This window comes from Argopecten irradians, chromosome 2 (assembly GCF_041381155.1).
Source record: "Argopecten irradians isolate NY chromosome 2, Ai_NY, whole genome shotgun sequence".
Lineage (NCBI taxonomy): Eukaryota > Metazoa > Mollusca > Bivalvia > Pectinida > Pectinidae > Argopecten > Argopecten irradians.
The window spans coordinates 25,086,668-25,110,737 of NC_091135.1; the positions used below are offsets into that span (position 1 = coordinate 25,086,668).

Below are 24,070 nucleotides of genomic sequence, written 5' to 3' on the forward strand. Positions count from 1 at the left end.
CAACACGGTACAAAGGTAGATACACACCATGTTTACGGAGAGTGACTTTTAAAATTCAACATATGGATTAAAACGGATTTAAATAATTTAACAAAATGAAACTCGGTCCAAAGAAAGTAAGTAAATGCGTTTGATGTTAAAACTTAATTTGCTTCAGTGATTTTAAAAGACCTTAACCTTTTTGTTCTAGTCGACACACCTATACCTAGTGGGAATAATAGACATTGATCCTCTCAGTTAGTCTCTCGATATGTGAAGTATGATCGATATTGTAAGGGATTACGAAGTGATGTTTAATGCTTTGTTGTTGTTCTTTTTTTGTAGATTTTCATTCATTGCAAAAATGAATTTCGCATTCTTGCGTCTTTGTGAAGTAGTTGGAATAATGGTAGAAGTCAAAACTCCTTTTCGACATTTTATCTTTATATACATTTAACATGTACTTAGACAGTATATCACAGATTTACTAATGATTTTATTTTTTAAGATTGATAATTATCATTTAAAGATAAATAATTAAAACAAGGATACGGCATGAAGTAAAATAATTTTATTGCTTGCCTTGCGTCCCTTGTTTATAGTTATTTGAAATAAGGTATAACTTGAAATGATAATACAATTAAAAAATAAAGTAGATATTTGATACTTTTGAAATATCATTATAATTATATATTTCATAGCGACTTCTTAACACCAATACGTCAAATTATCTCTATTACAACTGTGTTCATGCTGTGTAAATAGAGTGATATATAGTATACTGTACTTTGACAATGTTTACTTTAACCGTATATATTTAAAGAACGAGCGTTAAATTCTTGCCAATAAGAACCAATTTATGTTTTTATATTTTCTTTTCTTAGGTTACTGTTGATATGTTAAGTTATGTAAGGCAATGGTAATTGATATGAATTTCTCTAACAAGTATTCCCTTCATTTCATAAAAAGATGTTATTCTGATAAATTTGTAAATGTCAATGATCACGCAATACCCAAAACACACATAAACAAACTGAATGTCACACTAATTTATGATAATGTTGTTTTCGTAGAACAGTTTTTCATGGGTACATTTTTAACTTGAAAAAATCAATTCACAATCTACTCGGCATGTTACACCTAGCATAATGCAAACACATAATGATAACACACATTGAAAACCAAAAGATACTTTTTTCGTCATTATAGGTAAGCTGAGAGTAAAACAATGCCTGAGGAAACACCAATCATCAAAAAGGTCCAGTTCAAGACCAACAAACCTGATGGTCTGAGCTACAGAAACGAATGGGTGAAATCTAGACAGAAGAGGTAAATTAAATGTAACAACGAATATGTCTTTCTGTCATGGAAATTCAAATATTCAAATGAGGTTTTTAGTCGTTTGCGTTTATAGTAAAGTAACTATCAACGGTAAGTATTTCTTGGTGTAACGATTAATAGAGTTTTTCCTTATAATCTATAGGTCAAACCAAAATATACACAAGATGTATTGGAATTTTTTCCTGTAGAATTACATCTGCCTCACATCTATTGGAAGCACAATCTTTTAGTATATCCGCGAAAAATAATTCTGCTTAACAAGTTTTGCGAAATATAAAAGCCACAAAACATATACGAATCCGTACAAAACCTAGTTAAAATGATTGTAAAAGTCCTGTATTTTAACCATTTTGAAGCAACTGCTGCAAAAATTTCAATTAAGTCTTAAAACGCATCTGAGCACATCCATACGCAGGTGTTCTGTAAAAATAACGTTAACATAAATAATACTATAATCATACTTAAATAAATTACATTAACACAAACAATATACTAGTTATACTTAAGTTTTAATATAAATGCCGATATTTAACATATCATATACGATAGTTTAAACCCTTCTGTATGGGCTTTACCAATTCACTTTTTGCAGTTACACGTATGTAATGTTGGGTTTATGTCACAATAAAGTATTACACACCTATTAATGTTTCTCTCGCTAATACGATTAAACAGCTTTCTGATATCACACACCTAACTGTACAGCGTATAGCAGTAACGTTATGTACAATATATTAATTCTAATATATAATCTCCCCACATAGACATTTTTAGGGGGCAATGTGAAGGTCAAAATGATATATCAAAGTTACAGGCAAAATGGTGACATAATATTCTGGAAACTCCTTCGGATTATTGCCGGGATAATTTTTAATTATTCCCCTGAATTATTTGCGTGATGTGGATGTTTATAAACAAGTGTTATTCTAAGATTGGATATTGGTGGTGTGCGCAGTGCGATAACGTATAGCAATGGTGAAAAACGAAGATGGAGTCCGATTACCATTATGCAGTTTTCCAAGCGGATAATAGAACTATTCCGAGTTGTGACGATTCGTTACGACCAACAAGTTCTTCAAGTAGGGGAAGCAAAAGGTACAATGATGACTTGATGACTTTATGTTGGGTAATAAAGCTCATCGTATTCCGATTGCAATCGATATGTTTTAAAATGATATTCTAGAGATTCATTTACATATTATTTCTACATTATATCAATTCCAAATGTTGATATGCATTAATATGGAACAAAATACGGAATGAAATGTTTCAGTAATAATTTTATACAGCATATATCAATTCATGTAAAAGACACACATATTTTTATGTGTTCCTATTTCATTGTTGTTGTTCCTTATTAAAAATGTTATTTGAAATAACTTAAGGTAACTAAGTTTTTGTTTTACATAATTCTGAGTTGTTACAATGACCTGTTAGTGTAGATTTACATCTAGCGCCCAAGGTAAATTCAGTTTGGAAAAAAATACCATCATCGACAAATCCTCACTCACTTTATTTCTATCAAGTGAAATTCAAATTCAAATTAGACACAGTTTGATATCTTCATAAAACACAGGTGATACTATAAAATAATCAATGTCATATATATTTCAGTAAATATGTACATCACTGGAACATGACATTATTGGAGTGAATCACAGCATGAACCATCAGGGAAATATATTAATATTTTATTAATAACCTAAGAGACTCTTTACCATATGTATATGCACAGTATCTGTTTATTTTATTGATGTTGATATCGAAACGATACTGATGTCGAAACTAAAAAACCAGAATGAAAATACTGCATCAGGCATATGTATCAGATGTGCTCAAAAGATTGGAAACCATTTTGTCCTAAAATAAATATTACGTTGAATCTTATATTTTGGCTTGATATTACCAGTTGTCTCTACTTTCATTTTATATGTAGATGGTTTATTTTGATTTTGCCACGGTGAAATAAGCTATACACCTTGCATTCATTTCTTAAATTATACGTTCAGAACAGGAAGTGCCTTTCATCAACCAAAACTGATTTCCTATGATTGTATGATCCGAAACCAATGAACTGTTATTACATATGAAAGACATATCTCTATTTGATACCGTTGAGAAGTAGATAGAAAAATCCTAGACACACATAGATCTTTCTATCAACCGCAAAATAGCGAAGCTGTCAATCTCTATTTTATATATGGTTATGACTCTAATTATCGATGTTATTGATATTTTGAATGAATAATGAGTCCAACAATAGCTAAACAGTTTTTTTCGCAAGTCAGTTCATTAATATCAAATGTTTACTACTGTCTGTAAGAATTTGATAGTTATCATTGACAACTACATGTACATAACAGAGACATTTATGCCTGGATATTATGTGATGAAAATGCTGTGCTGTGATTACTGATTTCATTAACTAAACTCTGTTGACAGATTTCTGAGACTAGTGTTCTGAAGAGCCTGATTTAAGTGGCCTGTTGGTCCTGAGTTATAGGGAGCAATAAACTGTCACTACTTTGTTTTTCTTTTCGGACCTACGAAAAAATATGTTCAAATGAAAAGAATATGAAAAAATCTTTCCTGACCACACGTACATTTTTTAACATATATGGGAAAGGTTTTTGAAAGACTATGCAATAATTGTGCATTTATAGACATCTTGAGCTGTCTGCATGGCTATTTACTTCACTTGACGATTTTTAAACTCCGGAGTTTTATATCAGGTGTAAGGAGATTAACCAACCGAATCCCCTTTAGACCTGTTTTACTTTATCAATATAGTATATTTATGAAATAAGGAAATATTCTAAAACATGTTTGTTCTCGATATCGACTATTAACACCACAAAGAACCCACTTTAAACTTTGTCAAAAACTGATGCATTAATGAGTTTAAACTATCATGATTGCTATACCCAAAGCATATGCCCGAGTTATAACGATGTTGGAAGTATGTAATACGTGTAGTTATGTAAACTAAAATTAATTATAAGTGAATTTCCAAAAAGATGGAATTTACATTGTTTCCTTATGAACACGTCATTGTACACCAAAGTATTTTCTTCATGATGTTGCAACTATAAACATTTGTACTTGCAGATAAATTGAAATATTTGAAAGATGTAGAAAGAATGACAAAACACTAACATTTACTGAGCACTTTAAGCACACGTTAAGGTAAGCTGTTATTGACAATTTTCACGAATTTTATGTTGACAGTACAATATTCGGAGTGACAAAGCGGGACTTAAATCGGACAAAGTCAGACATCGATCGATTATGGAAAGAAAGGTGTACTCTTGTGAAAAAAGAAAAGTAAGTGTACTGTGAATGCATGCCGTGATTTTGTTTTGTTTTTGTTTTTACCTTAAAGATTAAAAGCTTCTGTGAAATGAAAATTTTACAACTTTTCTAGATTTCATTATTTTTCTTGCTCAATTTTGAGGACCATGTTTTAAAACCGGAAAGCTTAATTAAGGAAGTTTAATTTTGATTTATTTTAAACAGGTTATGTCATTATAAATCGTGTTGTTGGTGAATTATATATTTCCATATTTGAATGACAAATATTATTTGTTACTTTTTTTTTCCGATATCTGTATATATTTAGGACGTTTTTTCATTGTGTTGGATTTGATTTCATAGCCCAGACTTTGAAGATGTGACAGGCTTGAAAAGGATTCTCACGGATGCAATCGATGTGACAGGACGAACGCGAATCAATGTCAGAGACAAGGAAAAGTAGGTTTACATACATGTATATGATTCTACTGCATTGTCTTATGTGAATGTATATTTATATATCTAAATGTCAACCAGACAATCATGGATTTACAGCTATCACGATCGTTTCGAACACGAGGTGTGGCTACACACAGCCCGATCAATTATTATTTTGTTGAAGAATACCTTGCTTAAATTCATATACACTGAAGAATAATATATAAATTCTACTTGGAATCATTAGAGTCATTTAAACAAAATAAAGCTTTAATGGATCTAAGTCTGTGATAACTTTTACATTTAAACAATAAAGTAGGTGTTACATACGCATTGATTTCGTTGTTCCACACGTTCAAAACGGATTGTGTGTTGATAGTATTGGCCAATGTTGTGGTAGACAGTGAATAGGACTAATTCACATACCTTGTGATACCTGATAACGTTTGTGAGGGGCTATTATTTCTATTAATGATGTAATGACTATACAATATGATATCCCGCGCTAATGTCATTTCAGCGAGAAGATTACAAAGAGTTGCGTTCCATCGCCCCTGGAGATACTAGACCCACATAAACGTAGCTCTCTATGTAGGGCGTTAGAATTGTACCTGCTGCCCCTATTGCATAATCGTAAAAGGCGACTAAATTTAGGATCTTTTCTTTTCTCTTCTTTTTAGCCGACTTTATCTTTCCTAACGCCTCCCTTGGCACCGCCTCACTTTTGACCTTGAATTGAACGTTCGCCCCTATGAGGAAGGCTCTGGGTTCTGTCCCCTTGCCGAGACACACCAAAGTCTATAAAAGTGGTAGTTTCTACTCCCGCTTAGCGCCCAGCATACAGGAAGTAGGACGACTGGTTCGCCCGTTGTCAGTATAATTTGACCGGTTGGGGTGTGTTGCTTGGTATCTTCGGCGGCATGTTTCAGTGATATAGCACTATAAAAAGGGCAATAGTTCCATTATACCAGAAGACACAACATGAACATACGGCAGTCTCCCAAAACACGCACCTCGCACTTCACACACGCTACACACTGCATACAAGGGAGGCCGTCCTTACATGCCCCTGGCTGTTGATAGGAGATTAAAATAATCAAACAAACAAACAAGTTCCTGAAAGTAGGGCGTTGGTATTGTAACTGACCCTATCACATGATCGTAAAAGGCGACTCAATTTATATCGTATCTTTTCTCTTCTTCCTAACTAACTTGTTTCTTCCTAACGTTGGTATTGCTAGAAAAATCAGTAAAGTAGAAGACTTAAGAAAGTCCGAGTGTTGAATTATTTGCATCGTGCCTTTATGGTCAATCATTATGTTACTATTTTGATATTTTGATTAGATGTGTTACATACACATTTAAAATATCGTATCGTATATATTTTGATATCCCTTCCAGAGTAAAATTATATAACAGACACCTCGAGTAGCCTGATGTAAAATTAATTACGGTTTTAATGTGTCGTGGTTTTTTGCATGAATTTTATTCAAATCATTTTTAGCTCGTGTCACAAACTTTTCTCTGTCGGAAAATGGTGATTAACCTGCAAAGAAGGACGTAATAAAAAAAACCCTAAAATACAAATAATTTTTATCATTAATTTGATATTGTTCTTTGTTGTCAAGTCATTATTTACCGTGTGACATACTTTTTCCAACCACTTAAAGACAACTATATTTTTCTTTACCGAATTGGGTTATTAACCTTGGAGAGTGTAATGAACACACTATTACATAATGTGGGGCTTTGCTAAATATAAAGATAAAAAACAGCGTACTTTATTCATTTTTCTCGTGTCAGTATGTCGCCAAGCAGACATTGATTTATATAGCTGTATTTACATGGAACAAAGTTTCCAAATGCTGGATATACAACCTCATACCGAAGGTCTAATCATTGTGTAATGTCGACGTAAAAGTACTATTAATATATAATCCAGAACACAAAGCAATTGTTTTCAACCGGGCTAGACCAACATGAATAGCATTAGGCGGAACAGCATACATTGATTTTCTTTGAATGATCTCTATATATTTCAAAAGTATCTTTGTTTAAAATGTTAAAAAAAACAATTGTGTTGTTATTGTGTTGTAGCTATGACGACGGTGACGTGGAGTCATTTTCGAAAGACATCAATGGTTTACAGATGTTGTTTCACGGATGTCTGGAAATCTGGAATAACGTCAAGGACCCCACTAGGAAAGAGTATGTCATTATCTACATAAAGAGGCTTTTGTGTCAACTTGTAGAAGATGGCGTCGATATGTTTAAATATAGATAAGTATAGCAACGGGACTTTATTGATTAACATATATGCAAATAAATCATATCAGTATGTAATCAATAGCCCGGTCTTTATGCGATTTTACAATTTGAAGTAATCCCGTGCTATATTCGATTACACACTTACATTAACGGTTAGTTCTTACTTGCTGTTTTTGTTTTCCCTATTATTATGTAAACTATCTTAAAGATGTTACATTATTTTTTATGTGTAATTAATTGTGTTCACCAATATGATTCATGAGAATTTGTTTCACAACTGAACCATTCAGCGATCGGCAAAATCTTTACGTATCCAGCTGTAAAAACAAATAAGCAACTAGTAATTTGCTTTAGTTTTGAGTGCCATCTACAAGCAAATGAGTGCAGAATAAATACATTATTAGTATCCCACCTTGCTAGTATTTTGAACCCGACACGGATATCTGAAATGACAAAAGGAGTCCCGCACCGAACTAAGCCCTGTATTGTAAGATAATGTCTAATACTTTTATTTATATTTAGACGAAGACAAGAAATCCTTTCTGAGCTGATGGAGCTAGCCTCTGACCTTGCCTCTTTGTTTGGTGAAGTGATGGCACTTTTCTTGCAAAGGTAGGACATTCATCTTATCTGTAAATATAGCAATGATTAGTAAATCTTCGTAGTTATTAAATAACGAATACTTTCAGAGAGATATGGTGACTGATATTGTTACATATCAAGTATGCATTCAAACACGCTTTTTAACTAACTTGAGAGACGGGATCAGAAGGAAAATAGGAATTTTGCCATTAAAATGCAGATTATGCCTTAGTATCATACATATTCATGAGAAATATAAAGAATCATTTTTTTTTTCATTTTTCCTAGATTAGAACAATAGTCTCATTAAAAAAAAAAAAAAAAAAAAAAAAAAAACAACAACATTTTCTACTAGAATGAAAATATGGTATAATAATGTAATAATATTATTACCCAACCAGTGCAAATGTTATGTGTGATGATTAGTTGACTAGTACGATATGTACTGTCACCTTCATCAGCTAAATGACCAGGCATCAAAATACAATTTCATAAACAATAGTGTCGTTTGATATGTTCTAAGGTTGAATATATCAATATTAGACAGTATTGCTATGATAGATTACAAGCAAAGTTGCGACACTGTATTCAACCTGAAACATCAAGGAAAAGAAGTCAAATCCTAACCAAATAAAGAATTTAAATGTTGACAAGGTAGGAATCATATAAAATGTTGTTGCTTTAGGTTCCAACTGAACATTCTCCCAATGTTGAGGCCCGTCCATGGATTGTTTTACGCAATGAGTATGCACTGTAGATACAACTGTCTGGATAGAGAAATAGAGTAAGTGAATAATTTTAATTCATGATTACAAAATCGATAATTTAACACTGAACAAAGGATGTGGTGTTTTTCATGCCTACAAACAACCGATTTCTTTCAGTATAACAAAAGTAGAATCGTCTATTATCAGTATGTAGCATTGCTATATAGTAAGTAGTTGATTAAGGTGTGTTTAGATTTTTCGGGGAAAAGTAAAATGTTTTCAAATATTTGCTTAACATATGTTTCAGAAAAAATAAAGACCATGTACTTCACCATTTAATAACGTCATTATACGAGATATTTATAGTACGTTTTACCACATTGGTTTGGCATGATTGTGGATGATAATAACATAAACAACGATTTCTGTCTTAACATTGAATTACAAACATTGTAATGCATGAACTTTAATTCATCATAATTTACGTTAACCCTTTCTTTCTAGTTTATTGCCTGGCGCTAGAAATATATACTCAAGCTTCCTATCGGGTGTCCTCGTGCTGATGAGAAGTGCGAAGGTCCTTCTAAAACGGCTTAAGTATGTCTGTATATATCATTTTGAGTTACATACCGTATCAAGTCAATAGCTATGGTTTTACATTTTATATCAACACGTCTGCTTGTCTCGTAAGCTAGGAACAATTTTCAATTCGTTAATGCTATGTAATGCTCGTTTGGATCAAAAGATTATAATAATGATCATACATAATCCTAGTTGATGATATATTTATCTGACACTTGTTAGCGTTCTACAAGGATGACAGTTAAGATGTGTGTCATCTATGGTGCACACTATTTGATATCAAAACAAGAAGTTCCCAACAGCTACAGCTCGTATGAGATGTGGAATCTCTGTTTACTACAATCGTTAAAATTTTACTCTCATATACAAGGTTATTTAAATTGATTTTTGGACGACAACCCTTACCGCGAATTTCAGACAACATGCATTGTTCACATTTATTTGATTTCAGCATGTCACAAACTATAATATGTTACCATAATTGTTTAGGTATGAAAATGACCAGGCACGCCAGAGAAGAAGCATGATTCAAAACAGTATATCCGGATTTGTGACCGAGATATCAATTATTATCACCCATGGAACGAACCAGTATGTCTATCTAACCAATGAATACATACGGATTTAATTTAATTTTATAGCCTGCTTTTATTTAAGATACCTATTGAAATGATTTTGTAAAAGCCATGTTTCAATAACAATAAACCTAAACTATTTAATCAACAAATAAATTCTTTCAACAAAACCATTATTAGTATAACTGTCGGGAAGTGGTATTTTGAACTTTGTCACAACATTAAGGCATTATCTACAAACACTTATGCAGTTTATAGTATATACTTTTTCATTTAGAAATAAATCGTGTTTCATGTTGATTGAGTAAATGTGTTTACCTTCCAGTGTTTCGTTAGAAGAATTTAGACAACTGATGTTTAAAGTTGGAAGTCTTTGTACCGACGCTTTCTTTGGAATAGGTAAAACAAAGGGGTAAGCGAATCAACTGTATTATGTGTTCTCTGTAATCATACAAACAGTATTACACAGATTGAAAAGATTGAAAATATACTAAATACGAACTCTTAAAGTACGAAACGTTCACTTATGTATTTAAAATTCTTGTATATTTATATTTCTTATATTTTTACTTATCAATTCATATAAAAATATTGTAGGATACATATCTTGAAGAATTATTGTAAAATCCATGGTCAAAATATATTCATTAGCCTCGAAAATGAATGAATTAGTACATGCATGCATGGCTATTTTCAGAATCGCAGATACCTTGGAAATGGGAGAGAATGTGGTTGCATTGGAGCCGTGTAAACACTTAGGAAATGTATCCTACTGTGACGTCATCAGATGTCCAGTGGAAAACCGTCAAGATATTCTAGATTCACTAAAGTTACAAGATGGTCAGCTTTTGATTTCTGACATTTTTCAAATAAACGGAAGTAATTTTCAGAGTTCAGAAAAGATAACTCTTCGATTTCCAATCTCAAAAACTGCACTACCCCCGTCAGTGGCTATAAAAGTGAAAATCAAATGTGGACCAAAATGGCTAGACGTAGGAGGGGAACTGAACGTAAGTATACCTCAATGTGTTTTATAAATAGATAAGATGATAAAATATCTTATATACTTTCATTTATTTAGGACAGCGGCTTTCCACATAAATATTTATATAGAGCAATAGTTAATAGTTCTGTTCATAGCAATTCAATACGCCTAATTGTTTCTGTCACATTAAGACTCTAATTAAATCTATGTTTTTGCCATCGGTATCCTCTCTGAAATTTGTAACTCTTAAAGTAAATAGTCGGGCAAAGAAAACCAGTCTTAATGCGTTCATTGGCCTTCCAAAAGTTCTCACATATTAATACGACGGCCAAGTTCTGCTTACGTTTCCCAGTTCTGACCATTAAAGTAAAGGAAAGTTGAAAGCATTGAAAGCGAGGCTGCGTGTAAATGTAATCACGGACATAGTCAGCCGGGAGGACGTTTTAGGATTCCTATACTTTAAATTAATTTCTTCGTACTTAGACAGATTTTGGCGAGAGATTTTATTTTTTCTATTTCATAAGAAATTATACTGGATACATTCACACCATTTTTACCGACTTTAGCCATCCTTGCCCGACTGTTCACTTTAAACCACTAGCCCGATGAAAATAAATATTTTGGTTTCGTGTACTTGTATTTTTGATTACCCACGTAACCAGCCTAAAATTACGTCTGATAAATACATCGTTGTTGATTGTTGACACAGTGTTATCCAGGTGGGTCAAATAGTCTGAGATAATTTTATGATGACTGTATTATCATGTCAGTAATTCATATTTGTATGTTAACTGGATATAAAAGCATACAAGGTAATCACCGTTGACGGTATCGTATCATATTGCAGGACGGTTATGTTGAGTTCGAAGCTAAGTTTCTCCAAGCGTTCGTGGCTGTAGCAGGATTTCGAGCGTACCACAGGGAAATCCCTTTAACTGGATACACATACATCTCTGAAGATGACACTCGGGTCCGGATCAACTTCCCTAAAGATTGCTTTAACAAGCCAGTCATTGTCCAGTTTAGGGTTAGTATCACCAAGAGCATGAAATAAATCTTGTCATCGACCTATATTTTTTTTGTTTCTTGTGTTTCAAAACCAAACATATATTATTATAAATGTAATCCTTAGTATCGGTATCAATACAGTATTTAATTTGAATAAAACACAAACTGAGAAATACAACTCATTACCGAATAGCGTTTGACCGCTGTCCACTCCCCACAAGCATACAACTTTCACGACTCAAACATGAAAATGCTATATTTTTCTGTTGTGCAATCGTAGTATTCGTAGTATATCTTTGAATCATTCTTAATCTATAAATAAAATAGTAGAAAAAAATCGTCTTTTCATATGTTAGTTGTAATTCCCCCTCGGTGGTATATATTTTGACATCCCTAGTTTAGCAAATTTTACGCATTTTGTTCTGAAAAAGGTAAAGTTGTGTTTGCGAAGAAACGACATCACAATTAACACCTTCCAGATTAATATCGTAAACAAATACGGTTTGTTATGTTACAGCTTGTGATGTTGAACAGAGCCCGTATGTTTGGATACAAGGACTGTTGTTCTGACCAATGTCAGGCTATCACCGCCATTTCTGATTTCTTATTCATCAAATTTGACAAAGACGTCGATATTCAGGTATTAATTTTGTTCTTCCCATATGTACATTTTTGCATTTTCTTGTCGAAATCATAAACAATGGCGATACTTTACTGTATAAATATAGGGTTCCTGATCACATATGTACAGATACAATTGTACCTATATATATTTTGAATGCTATTTTTAATCGCTTAGATATACGTTCTTTTTACAAGTTACTTGATAAATGTATGACAAAATCCATATACATATTTGTGTGTCATCTATGGTGCACACTATTTGATACCAAAACAATATAGAATCCTCTCAGGTACCGAAGAGGGGAAAATATATCAATTTAATATTAAAGTTATTATTAAGTTACGGAGACAGATCCAAATTGTTTCATAAATTAGAAAAGCGTAATAGAAAAACATTTTTATTTATTTAATATCATGTTACAGGAACCAGCCTTAATGCACTTGCCGATCATCAACGATGTGGATGATCCTGATTCCGAGATCGTTATGTTCCGGGTGGGTAGTAACGAGGATACAGAAATTATCCAGAAAAGGTCGGCCATGAGATGTGAATCCACGACGAATTGCTACACATTTCAGGTGGACAGATTCAACGGGTACGTTTAAAACACTTGATCAGTTAAATGAGAATTTGCGAAATAAGTTATAAATACAAATCACGTTTCATGGCTAGAATATAAGTAAGCGAGGGGTATCAAAGCAGGAGGAAAGCGCAGTGTCCGGAGAAAAACCATACGAACGGGCAGGTGACTATACAGCGACTGATCAACCACAATATTATGATTTGCATATATTTGTTGCATATAGAGATTTACCGTAACTTGAATTCATGTATTGGTGTGTTTTTAAATTATCCATTTTTTCATGTATTCATTTTAAAATGGTCTTCATTCCAACGGATTAATGAAAGAACACATCGTTATTATCAATGTTGACATCTTGGTTATAGTTTTTTAGTAACCATGTGTTATTCACCCTTCTTTGTCAACATGGGCATGGACAAACAACGGTATTTAAAGGAAAATAACTCTTACACATGTAATGGAAAAGATCATGTGAACGTCAGTATGATGTCGCCGTTTTGACATCGTCTATTATTGTTTATCTTTACAGCGTAATGATTTCATAGACAAAACAATTAATTAAGGAATATCGTCTTTTCTTTTGGTTAAATGATAAGAGCTAAATTAAGAATTTTGTATGATATATAGAGGAACAACATATAAATAATATACTTCAATACTACGCATTAGTTCTATTTTTGTGCTGGATCTCTCTGTTCCTCCATGCGTCTGTTCTCTAAGTCTAACTACCATTCTATCTATACTCTTCATCATCATTATATGTTATGTAATCCACTATAAGATAGGATTTTACACGAGACAACTGGTTCGCCCGTTGTCAGTATAATGTGACCGGGTGGGGTGTGTTGCTTGGTGTCTTCGGCGGCATGCTTCAGTGATATAGCACTATAAAAAGGGCAAAAGTTCCACTATACAAGAAGACACAACATGAATATACCGCAGTCTCCCAAAACACGCATCTCGCACAACATACACGCAACACACCACATACATGGGAGGTCGTCCTTACATGTCCATAGATGTTAATTGGACGTTAATTGAATCAAACAAACAAACAAAAGATAGGATTTAACACGAGACAAGTGATCAAGGTTAATTAGAATGCCAGTGTGATTGGGAAATCTACAAATATTACGTTTCAAATCCTCGCAAGTCAGCCAAGTTAATGCTACCTGCCAATGGTACAAACGGCCGTATCTAGGCCATATAAATAAACGTTTACATACATTTAATATATACTGTCTGACTCCGTTTGAATTTTCTTCTTCGATTCCTTTTCAGCATCGCACTTGGAAAAGTGAAGCGGAAGTTCATGAAAAAATCTAAGTCTATGATTGAAGAAGAGTTGAAGCTGTATCTTGGGGAGGAACATATGTGTTCCATCCTCACCTTCCTTGACAAGAGTCTTTTACACGTCGGTGTTGTGAAGATATGGATTGAAATTGTGGAGAAAAGATTTGTCAAACGGGCACTGAGGCGACGTGCGAAAGAAGGGTTGTTCGAAATCCCAGGCAATCGCTCCGTAGACATCAGACTTACGGAAAATGAGACAGTCACTTTTGATACGGATGGGAATATTCAGAAAATCCGGGAAATTCCGAATGATTATTTCTCGATTATTTACACAAGTAGTTGTCGTGATAATTATCGTTCATTCCCGCTAGAACCAAGAAAGGATCCTCGAGGCCGCCATGTTGGGATAGTAAATTTCTTCAAAAAGATTGATGGAATCGACACGTTTCTTCATACTGTTACCATCGACACAAACCGGTTCCTAGTCAGCATGTCCAGGCTGAAAACGTCCTACTCCGAAAGTAGACCAGGTAGGTGATGGTGAAAAAGTTTATTTTTGAGAATTTTGTATAAAAGATTAATGCATGCAATTGATAATGCTGGTTTCATGTCGCATACTCGTTTAATTATACGATGATAATTGTTCATTTTATTTAGAAAAGGAACTGTGTCTTTTATTAATATTTGTTTATAACATTTAGAGTCTAAGATCATAACAAAATATAAAGCGCTACATCGAATAAAGGATGCGCTCTGTTTGCAACCTGGGTAAACACATAAAACCAGACTCCGAAAGAAACTAAAATATGCCATTTATTAATTTGAAAAATGAAGAGAAAAAATTACAATCAAAACTATCATATTCATTAAAGTACAATACAAGCTTGTACTTAAACTATTCAGTCAAATATATCTCAAAACATATACCTTGGGCTACAAAGATGGGTGTCGAATTATGTCCCCATCATTGCAGATCTCTGGTATTGACATATATAAAGGAGGAATGGGTGGGTGGTGGTTTTCTACAATTCCGCACTGACCCACGAGTGAAATTTAATGGCGCCCTGCGATTTTTTTTCCCCTCTAACTGGCGCATTCGCAATGCTAAGCCAAGAACGAAAAACCCGTATGGAGTTTGTCATTCTGGCTAAAACATCACGAGTAGTCTCCCTTGTTATATACACATGATAATGATAACGATTAGCGCTAAAACCATTTATGTTTTAAACACACATAAATTAATATTTAGCACTATATCGAATAAAGGATGTGCTCTGGTTGCAACCTAGGTAAAAACATAAAACCAGACTCCGAATAAAATTGAAAAATGCCATTTATTTATTTAACAAATGACGAGAAAAATTTACAATCAAAACAATCATATCCATTTAAGTACAATACAAACTTGTACAATACAAACTTGTGCTATGCTTGGGTTGTTTGGTTATATCCAAGACAATTTAAAGACGTTATCAATTCATTAGGTGACGCCAATAACTCCTTTTGCTTTTTAGCAACTGATTCATGACTGTATCATCATTTTAGTAGTTATTGATTACACCTTATTTTCGCCCCTAAGTTTGAAAAAAAACAATCAAATTGTGTTCCTTATCTCAAAAACACAAGGAAAATGACGTTCTATTTTTATGTTCACAATTTCTAGTCATTTGGGGGTTTTTCCTGGTTATTCCTAGATTCAATCTAAGTCAACAGTACACGTTATTGTTTATTCTACGAAATCGCCAATACACTAGCATGTGAGACTTATTCGCGAGCTATATGATTACACTATAAAGAATGATAAGAAACGGCGACACAAATCTAGGATGGACACCTTGATGCACGTTGTCATCGTTGTAACTATACTGTAACTGCATTAGAGAGATATTACCTTCCCATTGTAATGTGGCGGTATGGAACTGTTTATGAAACAATAGACTTGTGTTTCTTTTCTGATTCACTCCCTTTAATGTACTCGGAAGATAGTTTGTATTTATCTTGGCGCGATTTGTGTTCATATATAATTCAAATGAATTTTAAGGGTTTAAATTAAAAAAAAATAATAATAAGAATATACAGGTCTAAATTTAAAAACAAAATAGTAATGCATTCAGGTTTGTATTATACATATTAAATAAGCCTCGTATATCCTACCAAATAGAACATAAGCCGCGGCTTATTATCGAGATTTTAGGATGTGTAACACCTTTTATCTGGGACTGCAATTCCATAGACTAGAGACAGCATTACATAGCTACCATTTTAGTGTGGTATCACAGTTCTAGCTCAATAGATAAATAGGTATATATTTGATTATTTACTATCTTAAAAGGATAGGATCTTACATGTAATCTACTTACTATCATGAATTAAAACCATAACGTACATGAATGGTGAAACTATTCCATTTAAGTTTGATTTAGAATTAAGTAGATTCTATGATGAATAAATAGGACTCGGTTATATTGTTCCACCTTACACCAATCATTCTAATGTAAGGAAATAAGACACTAATTGTCCCCAGTTCAATTTGATAAATTGATTATTAACCCAAATCTTGCACTTTCTCATTTCCCATTATGGGATTTTATAATTAATGTAAACAGTGTTAGCGGGAGATAATTCGCCTGACAATAAATGGTGTAATCGTACTTTATCAAGATATTTACCATATGAATGATTCCTAAATAATTTCAACCCAGGTTAGACCTGGCCATGTGTATACACCTGGCAGGTAAATAAATTACAAGGGTAGGAAGCCAAGTTTGACATAGGTGTTGATAGCAAACTATCAACGTCTGATACTATCAGGTAAAACTTGACACGCGTCCAACTTCTGGTAAGGGCACTTCAAATCTTAAGGTTATTGTTTAAAATTGTAAATGGTAATCATTGTGCATAGATATGAGCCAAAAATGTTTTTACCGGTAAAAATAGACAAGATCCATTGTGTGATAAGAAATATGTAAATTTATTTAGCATGAAATTAAAATGGTAATATACTAAAAATAATGAACATGTCATCAGAATATAAATATTATCAAGATTATCTAAGAGTTGAGAAAAAAATGAAAGTGTAATTTTATAAAATATTAAAAAAAAAACAAATAATAGGATACGTTAAAACAAGCCCGTTAATATCATTTCAGAATAATACTGGATTTATTCATGATTCATCTTTTGATTAATTAAGAAATTGATGAATCATCACTGTCTATATCAAATTCACAGTGTTAAAGGCAAACACAAAATTGTATTTTTGTGAATCACGTGCTTGTTGATATTGGTATTAAAATTACACAATCGATAATGTGAATGATCTGCATGTGTATATTGTTTAAAACAAAATAACAATATCAATATTGTTAATGACCTGCTTGTGTATATTGTTTTGAAAAATAACATTGTGCTATATCTGTTTCTACCCAATTACTGCTGACGACACAATGATCTTTCTGACGGATATATCGATTTCATAATAATTGTTTGACTTTTTGACAATGTATCACCGTGTGCACAACATTCTACTGTTTCATGTTGCTTTGTTAGACTTTTGTTTGACAGAGAAATGTACCTGTAGACAGCGGTACCTTTAAACTTGCTGACAATTTAATTGGGTCTCATTCAATGTATTGTACGGTAATAGACTAGCCACCCGAACCCTAACATTTACACTATGTGTATATACGACGCCTTTGATTCCACAGACCTGAGAGTGAACAGTATTCATACTGCTTCGGAACTCAGATTTTGTTGACCTGTATAGATAAACACAGTGCCATTGCGTGGTACAAGTCAGTGTTGTTTGTATGGATGCTATGTAAGTGTGATGTAGAGGGTTAAAAGAGCGGGATGATGGAGGAGGCCCGATTTCTGCCTTCACGGGAGTGGTGCCGAGAGCTTATCACCAGGAACAGTATTAGAAAGAAGAGGTTAAATGTGTTACCGTTCAAAAATTCCATTGAAATAGCAGGTAATTTGTTCTGTGATTGATACAGGTCACTTCTAAACGGTATTCACATCAGTTCAAAACCCATCGAATTATGAGTTATTCGTACATGATTTTCTGTATTTGTAACAGTAATATAAAACTGCTAAATATGAAAACGAGCACACTGAAATCCATAATTCAAGATTGTATGGCAGGGCTATTTGTACGATATAATTAGTGAATGATGAACTTTTAAACTTCAAAGACGAATCTTCACAGTATGTTCACAGTTCATTAATTAGCCTTAAATTGACCATTTGACTGTGACTGCTGTAATTATCTCTTTACATCAATCAATATAATGGTTTTAATTTTACGACAGGTATATACAATATTTCCGTAATAATTGTGAGCTAGATGTTCAAGTAGACATCACATAGTAATATTTAGTTCATTAAATCATTTACAAGAACATGTTTATGTTATGTAATCGATGTGTAAGGAAATGCAATTAAATGTATTTGCTATTTCTTTGCAGTAACACGACACAGTGTGTGTTAGTAATACTTTATATAACATAAATATCAAAAGGGATAAATACTATCGATGTCTTCTTATTGTATCAATTGCATTCTCATAACATAATTGGAGCGGTAATGCTGATTTGGGGATAAAAAAATAATTGCTTGAAATAAATAAATTGCATAATAAATTTCAAGAAACTTCTAGAGGTTTGCATCAATGTGAGCTTTACCAAATGTCAACTACGGTCAGTTTGTGCATTCCTAAACCTAGCTCGCTCTCCGCTTTACACATTGTGTCTTGGGCTAGCAATAAGTCAGACTCATAATCTTACAAACCAACTATCAGACGTAATATGTTGTTTATTCATCATTGTAATTAATCAGTAACAACAGTCATTCAGTACAACATCGACGGCAACCCGTATCTATTAACACTTTAACTGCCATAAGTGGCTGAGAAATTTCAATGATGATCCCTACATACCATGCTGGATCTGGTGTGGACATGTGATAGTCGCATCATAGTTTTCAATCAAGTAACTTATCAATGTGAAATTAAACATTATTAACTGCTGGCATTGTGAAATATTTATGTTATGTTGTTTTTAGGAATGATGAATGTATTTGGTAAGATGTACCAGACAATCCCTCCCCTTCCTATACGTTTTACAACTGCTATACTCTCATGCTACTAAGAAAAGACCGAATTTACAACCTTAATATTGAACTGTCTATTACTTGTATAATAAAGCAGCGATTTACCCATACCACGTGCCCAAAAACGTTCGTTCTACTACTGTACCTACAAAAACCCATTTTGTATGTATTAAATCGTATTATGTAACATTTTACCCAGTTTGATCTTCCCTCCTTCTTCTTTGCCCTTTCTATTTACATTTAAACTTGCTTGTGATTTTGATTTTCAGGCGTCCCCCTCCCAATAATAGTCGCTTTATCGTTGCATCGACCAGATACCTATTATATGTACCATGATACTTTGTAACGTAACCTGTATAGCTCCTGTGGTGATCCCTGTCCTATTTACATGGCTCGGCCTTGCTTTCCTTTTGGTGTTGAAAAACGTATTAACAAATTAGTATACCATGTAATTATTTCACCATTATGTTATCTGACATTCGATTTCAAACTATAGGCCTACTGGCGAACACGCCTTTCTGCAGAAAAAAACTATCGCTCTTAACGTTTTTTTTAAGGATACAATGACCTTTATTCGATGGTACATGAAATATTTATCAAAAGGTGGCAGTATATGAGGGCTGAATAACATATAACTACTTAAGAATTATTGTTTGATAAGCAGATGGTTTTCTTCTTCATTTTTATAGGCATCGGGATAAGATATGAGAATATTCTATCAAGTTAAAGTGAATAGTCGGGCAAAGAAACCAGTCTAAATGCGTTCATTGGCCTTCCAAAAGTTCTCACATATTAATACGACGGTCAAGTTCTGCTTAGTTTCCCAGTTCTGACCATTAAAGTAAAGAAAAGTTGAAAGCATTGAAAGCGAGGCTGCGTGGAAATGTAACCACGGACATAGTGAGCCGGGGGGACGTTTTAGAATTTCCATACTTTAAATTAATTTCTTCGTACGCAGACAGATTTTGACGAGAGATTTTAATTTTCCATTTCATAAGAAATTATACTGGATACATTCACACCATTTTTACCGACTTTAGCCATCCTTGCCCGACTGTTCACTTTAAACAAGAAAAATTAAAGGTTTCTAAAACAAACGTTAATAACATATATCATTTAAAGTGATAAATCACTGTTGGAATATGTTCTAGTAACTGCATGCTAATTGAATGTTCCGATCTGTAAAGCTTGATCAAACAACCCGTACTTGCCAATGATCATTTAATGCAACAATGTATTTACATCTCATTGTCGTACTATCTCTTTGAACTCAATAGTAATATGCAAGCACACTTCTAGTTCATGTTAAGTCTAATATGGATTTATAAATTAGCTCTAACAATTTAGTACATTAGCGGGTAACATTATTTAGAAATATTACGCATATTGGTAAGTTTTTATTTGCTATCAATTTAGTTGAAATGTTTGTTTATGACTCGTTTTCATGTTAAATACATACCCAAAGTCCAAATGCTATCTACAAACGTCATTGATCAATGCCGTGTCAGACTCTTTGAACGAACAGTAGGCGAATTTATTCACTTGTCAGTTGTAAAAGAATATAATGGAACAAATAAGTTAATTTTCGTATTTGCCTTTTTGACGAAGCAAATATTTGTACAAACAAGATGTCTACAAACAAATGTTAATGTCTTTTCAGCTACGATTGGGCGTACCAATCAATGGTCACGAGGTTCGACAAGGTCCTCTACAAAATCGGTTCGGTCTTCCATGCAATACAGGTCTATCTTCGGTGAGTACAGAAAGGAACGAAGTAGTTATAGTATTTATAACAGATAAATCCAAACGGTCACTATTTTTATAACAACTGTGTCAAAAGAAATAAGTAAAAGTAAGGTACAGTGTAACGAGTTTTGTGTCGAAGGCTCAGCTGATTTTTTACGGTTTCGACAACAACATTTATCAATGGCTTTGTAAAAATTGAAAAGTATATTACTAAGAATTCAATTCCATAACTTCGCGAATGATAACTCGTTTCCACATAAGATAATTAACAATATATGTCATTCGAGCACAGATGTAGGTAAGGGTCGTTACCTTATTTACTGATTCGTTTAATACCATGACATTGAAATAAGTTATAAATCGGTTGTCTATATATTTTGTAATCACATTGACCTTATTAAACTCAGCTATGTTTATTTAGATTAAAATCAAATTCTCTCACACTGATAAAACATAGCAATTTCATAGCCTTTTTAAATTGGCCAGAACAAGTACATTTTAATTATATCGATTTTTTTTCAATCAAAGATGCAGATATAAGTGTTCAGTCATATATATATACATATTGTGTACATCTTTTGTGAAATGGACGATATAAGTTGTACAATTTCGCGATTTTGATATATACTTTTTCGAAATTCTTTACATATAATAGAAATAGTTTTCATAACTTTTAAATATAACGCCGGTAGGCAAAAATACATATATTGTATGAGTTATTCCTGATAATTAAATATACTCCCTTAGATGACGTACCAATACTAAGCCATCAGAGCTTACTTGCTCTGTCGAGCGCAATCAACATCCAGGTGGCGCAGGTGTTGGGTTCCCAGCTCGGCCTGCCGTACGAGGACATTATGGACATCAAGAGTATTAATCAGCCACCAGTTGTCGCAATCTTCGAGATTCTCTGGGGATGGAGGGGAAAGGTCGCCACGCCCGACCAAGTGGAACAACTCGTTCAATCATTCAATCAAATCAATCAAAAGTACTTTGCTGATGTTATTTTGAAGGTCAAGAGAGAGAAACGTGGGTTAACGCGAAAGGATTTTCAGTGACATGCTAATTTCTGTTGTATTATTTATTGATGAATTTGTATATGGTCTTGACCCATTACATTCAGATCCATTATATTTTGAACTTTCTGAATGATATATGCTATTTCTGAATGTCTATCTCTTTATGAAACATCACATTAGTTTTCGTTTCGAATTAATACCGGCTTCAGGTAAGTAAGAACATGTTTATACGTTGTCCCACGATTTTTTCTAAGTGTGTTGTCATAGTGACAAAACATCATGGAACTTTTGTGAATAATCGTTGACTTGAAGGAGATACATAGCCGCTATAAATGACTTGCTATGTACAAAGGATTGATATTATCAAATATGTATACAGTAAAACACTGTTATAACGAACATCTAGCTATCAACAAAGTCACTTCGTTATACACATATTACAGACAATTTATAGGAACAATGGGGAATGAAAATTACTACGAAACTACGTTATGTTCGTTATAAACGTGTTTGTTATAAACGTGTTTTACTGTATTGATAATTGAGTTATACAGCTATAGGATCAGTGAAAAGAGTGAGGCACATGTTATAACGGTTGTCATTGTAATTTAAAGTGAATATAATAATATAAAAGACACTGTCAAACTCCTGTCTATATGGCTTTAGATAAAACATGGCGGTTTAATGTAAGTCAATGTATTTTGAGTTAATGGTCATGAATGATTTATCAACCATTTATATACAAGGACGTTTGTCTCTAAAAGTGATCAAAAACTTTAAAAACCTGTCTTCTTTTGAACTTGTGTACTGAATCAATTTTCATTATGTGAAACGTTTTGAGTCATAACTAGGTTTTGTTAACCTCACATGTATTAATTTATGACCCAAAACAGAGAGTGCTTTCAAATCGTTCATTTGTAGAAATTATGTTTCTGTTTTAAAGCGTAGAATATTGATTTGTTTTCATGTTCTTCTAATAAAACGGAATGTTCTGGCTTGAGTTGTAAAAGTTTGTAACTTCTGTTCTTCTTGATTCAAACAGCATATTAAAATCATATACTTATAGTATATGTATATAAATGTGCATGAAATGAATTCATTTGTAACATGAAATAAATATACAGTGTTAAAACATGGGACGTGTTTATACGTTTATATGTTTTTGAACATTTATATTTTATGCATATAAATCAGAAAATAGTGTCATCAGAGCGAAAATTACAACAAACACCTGATATTGTCAGTAACATAAACGAACGTTGTAAACGACACGTAATGGCTTTTATCAAAACGCATTGCCCTTACCATTGTTGAATGCCTTATTTTCCATATAAAATTATTCAAATCAAAACAATACTTCAATCCTCCTTTTTGATGAGTCTCACTTAAATGGGTATTCATCTTTCAGAAGGATGCAAGTTCAATAATTTAAAATAGAAACGAATGTATGCGGTGTTTTATTTATATGTTACAAAATATATTATTGAATAATTTAATTTCATATGTTACACATATTCCTATTGGTTAATAGTTTGTGTTTTTCCCACAAAAGAATTGTACATCGAGTCATACATACAGAACGTGGTGAATTTTAAAAGCCGTACAAGCATTGGCCAAACAAAACTATTAGCAAAGAAATCATTGCGTCACAACGCAATTGTTTTATTCTAGAAGGTAAAGCACGGAAATTAATGCATGAGCATTATTCTCAATATCGTTTCGGTTTATTACAATTATTATCTTTATTTTCCTCCAAAATGAAGAGTACGTAATGATAATATACAATAATACATATGGTAACAACATGGAATAATATGTACAAAATTAGAGAGAGAAAATAGTGGGAAAATACACAACATAATTATTATAAATCGGAGAAAGAGAGAAGAGGGCACGATTCTCGCGAATATGTCTATATCAAAATTATTTCAATGTA

The 24,070-nt window shown here is 33.0% G+C and overlaps 1 protein-coding gene across 3 annotated transcripts; it reads left to right on the top strand.

Moving 5' to 3' along the window:
• LOC138314909 (uncharacterized) lies at positions 1 to 23,268 on the top strand. 3 transcript variants are annotated; one of them, XM_069255536.1, is made up of 18 exons: positions 1 to 116; positions 1,189 to 1,308; positions 4,549 to 4,644; positions 4,975 to 5,070; positions 7,147 to 7,257; positions 7,840 to 7,929; positions 8,585 to 8,683; positions 9,111 to 9,203; positions 9,678 to 9,779; positions 10,089 to 10,175; positions 10,461 to 10,773; positions 11,596 to 11,775; positions 12,274 to 12,396; positions 12,804 to 12,976; positions 14,246 to 14,787; positions 19,322 to 19,339; positions 21,030 to 21,122; positions 21,863 to 23,268. In XM_069255536.1, exons 2-18 carry the CDS (start codon positions 1,208 to 1,210, stop codon positions 22,171 to 22,173), a joined length of 2,628 nt encoding a protein of 875 aa, XP_069111637.1. In that variant the 5' UTR covers positions 1 to 116; positions 1,189 to 1,207; the 3' UTR covers positions 22,174 to 23,268. The 3 variants fall into 3 exon arrangements, with proteins under 3 accessions (XP_069111637.1, XP_069111638.1, XP_069111636.1); XM_069255535.1 differs by lacking the exons at positions 1 to 116; positions 1,189 to 1,308 and adding an exon at positions 2,136 to 2,415; XM_069255537.1 differs by lacking the exons at positions 1 to 116; positions 1,189 to 1,308; positions 19,322 to 19,339 and adding an exon at positions 2,135 to 2,415.
• The last annotated feature ends 802 nt before the right edge of the window (positions 23,269 to 24,070 follow it).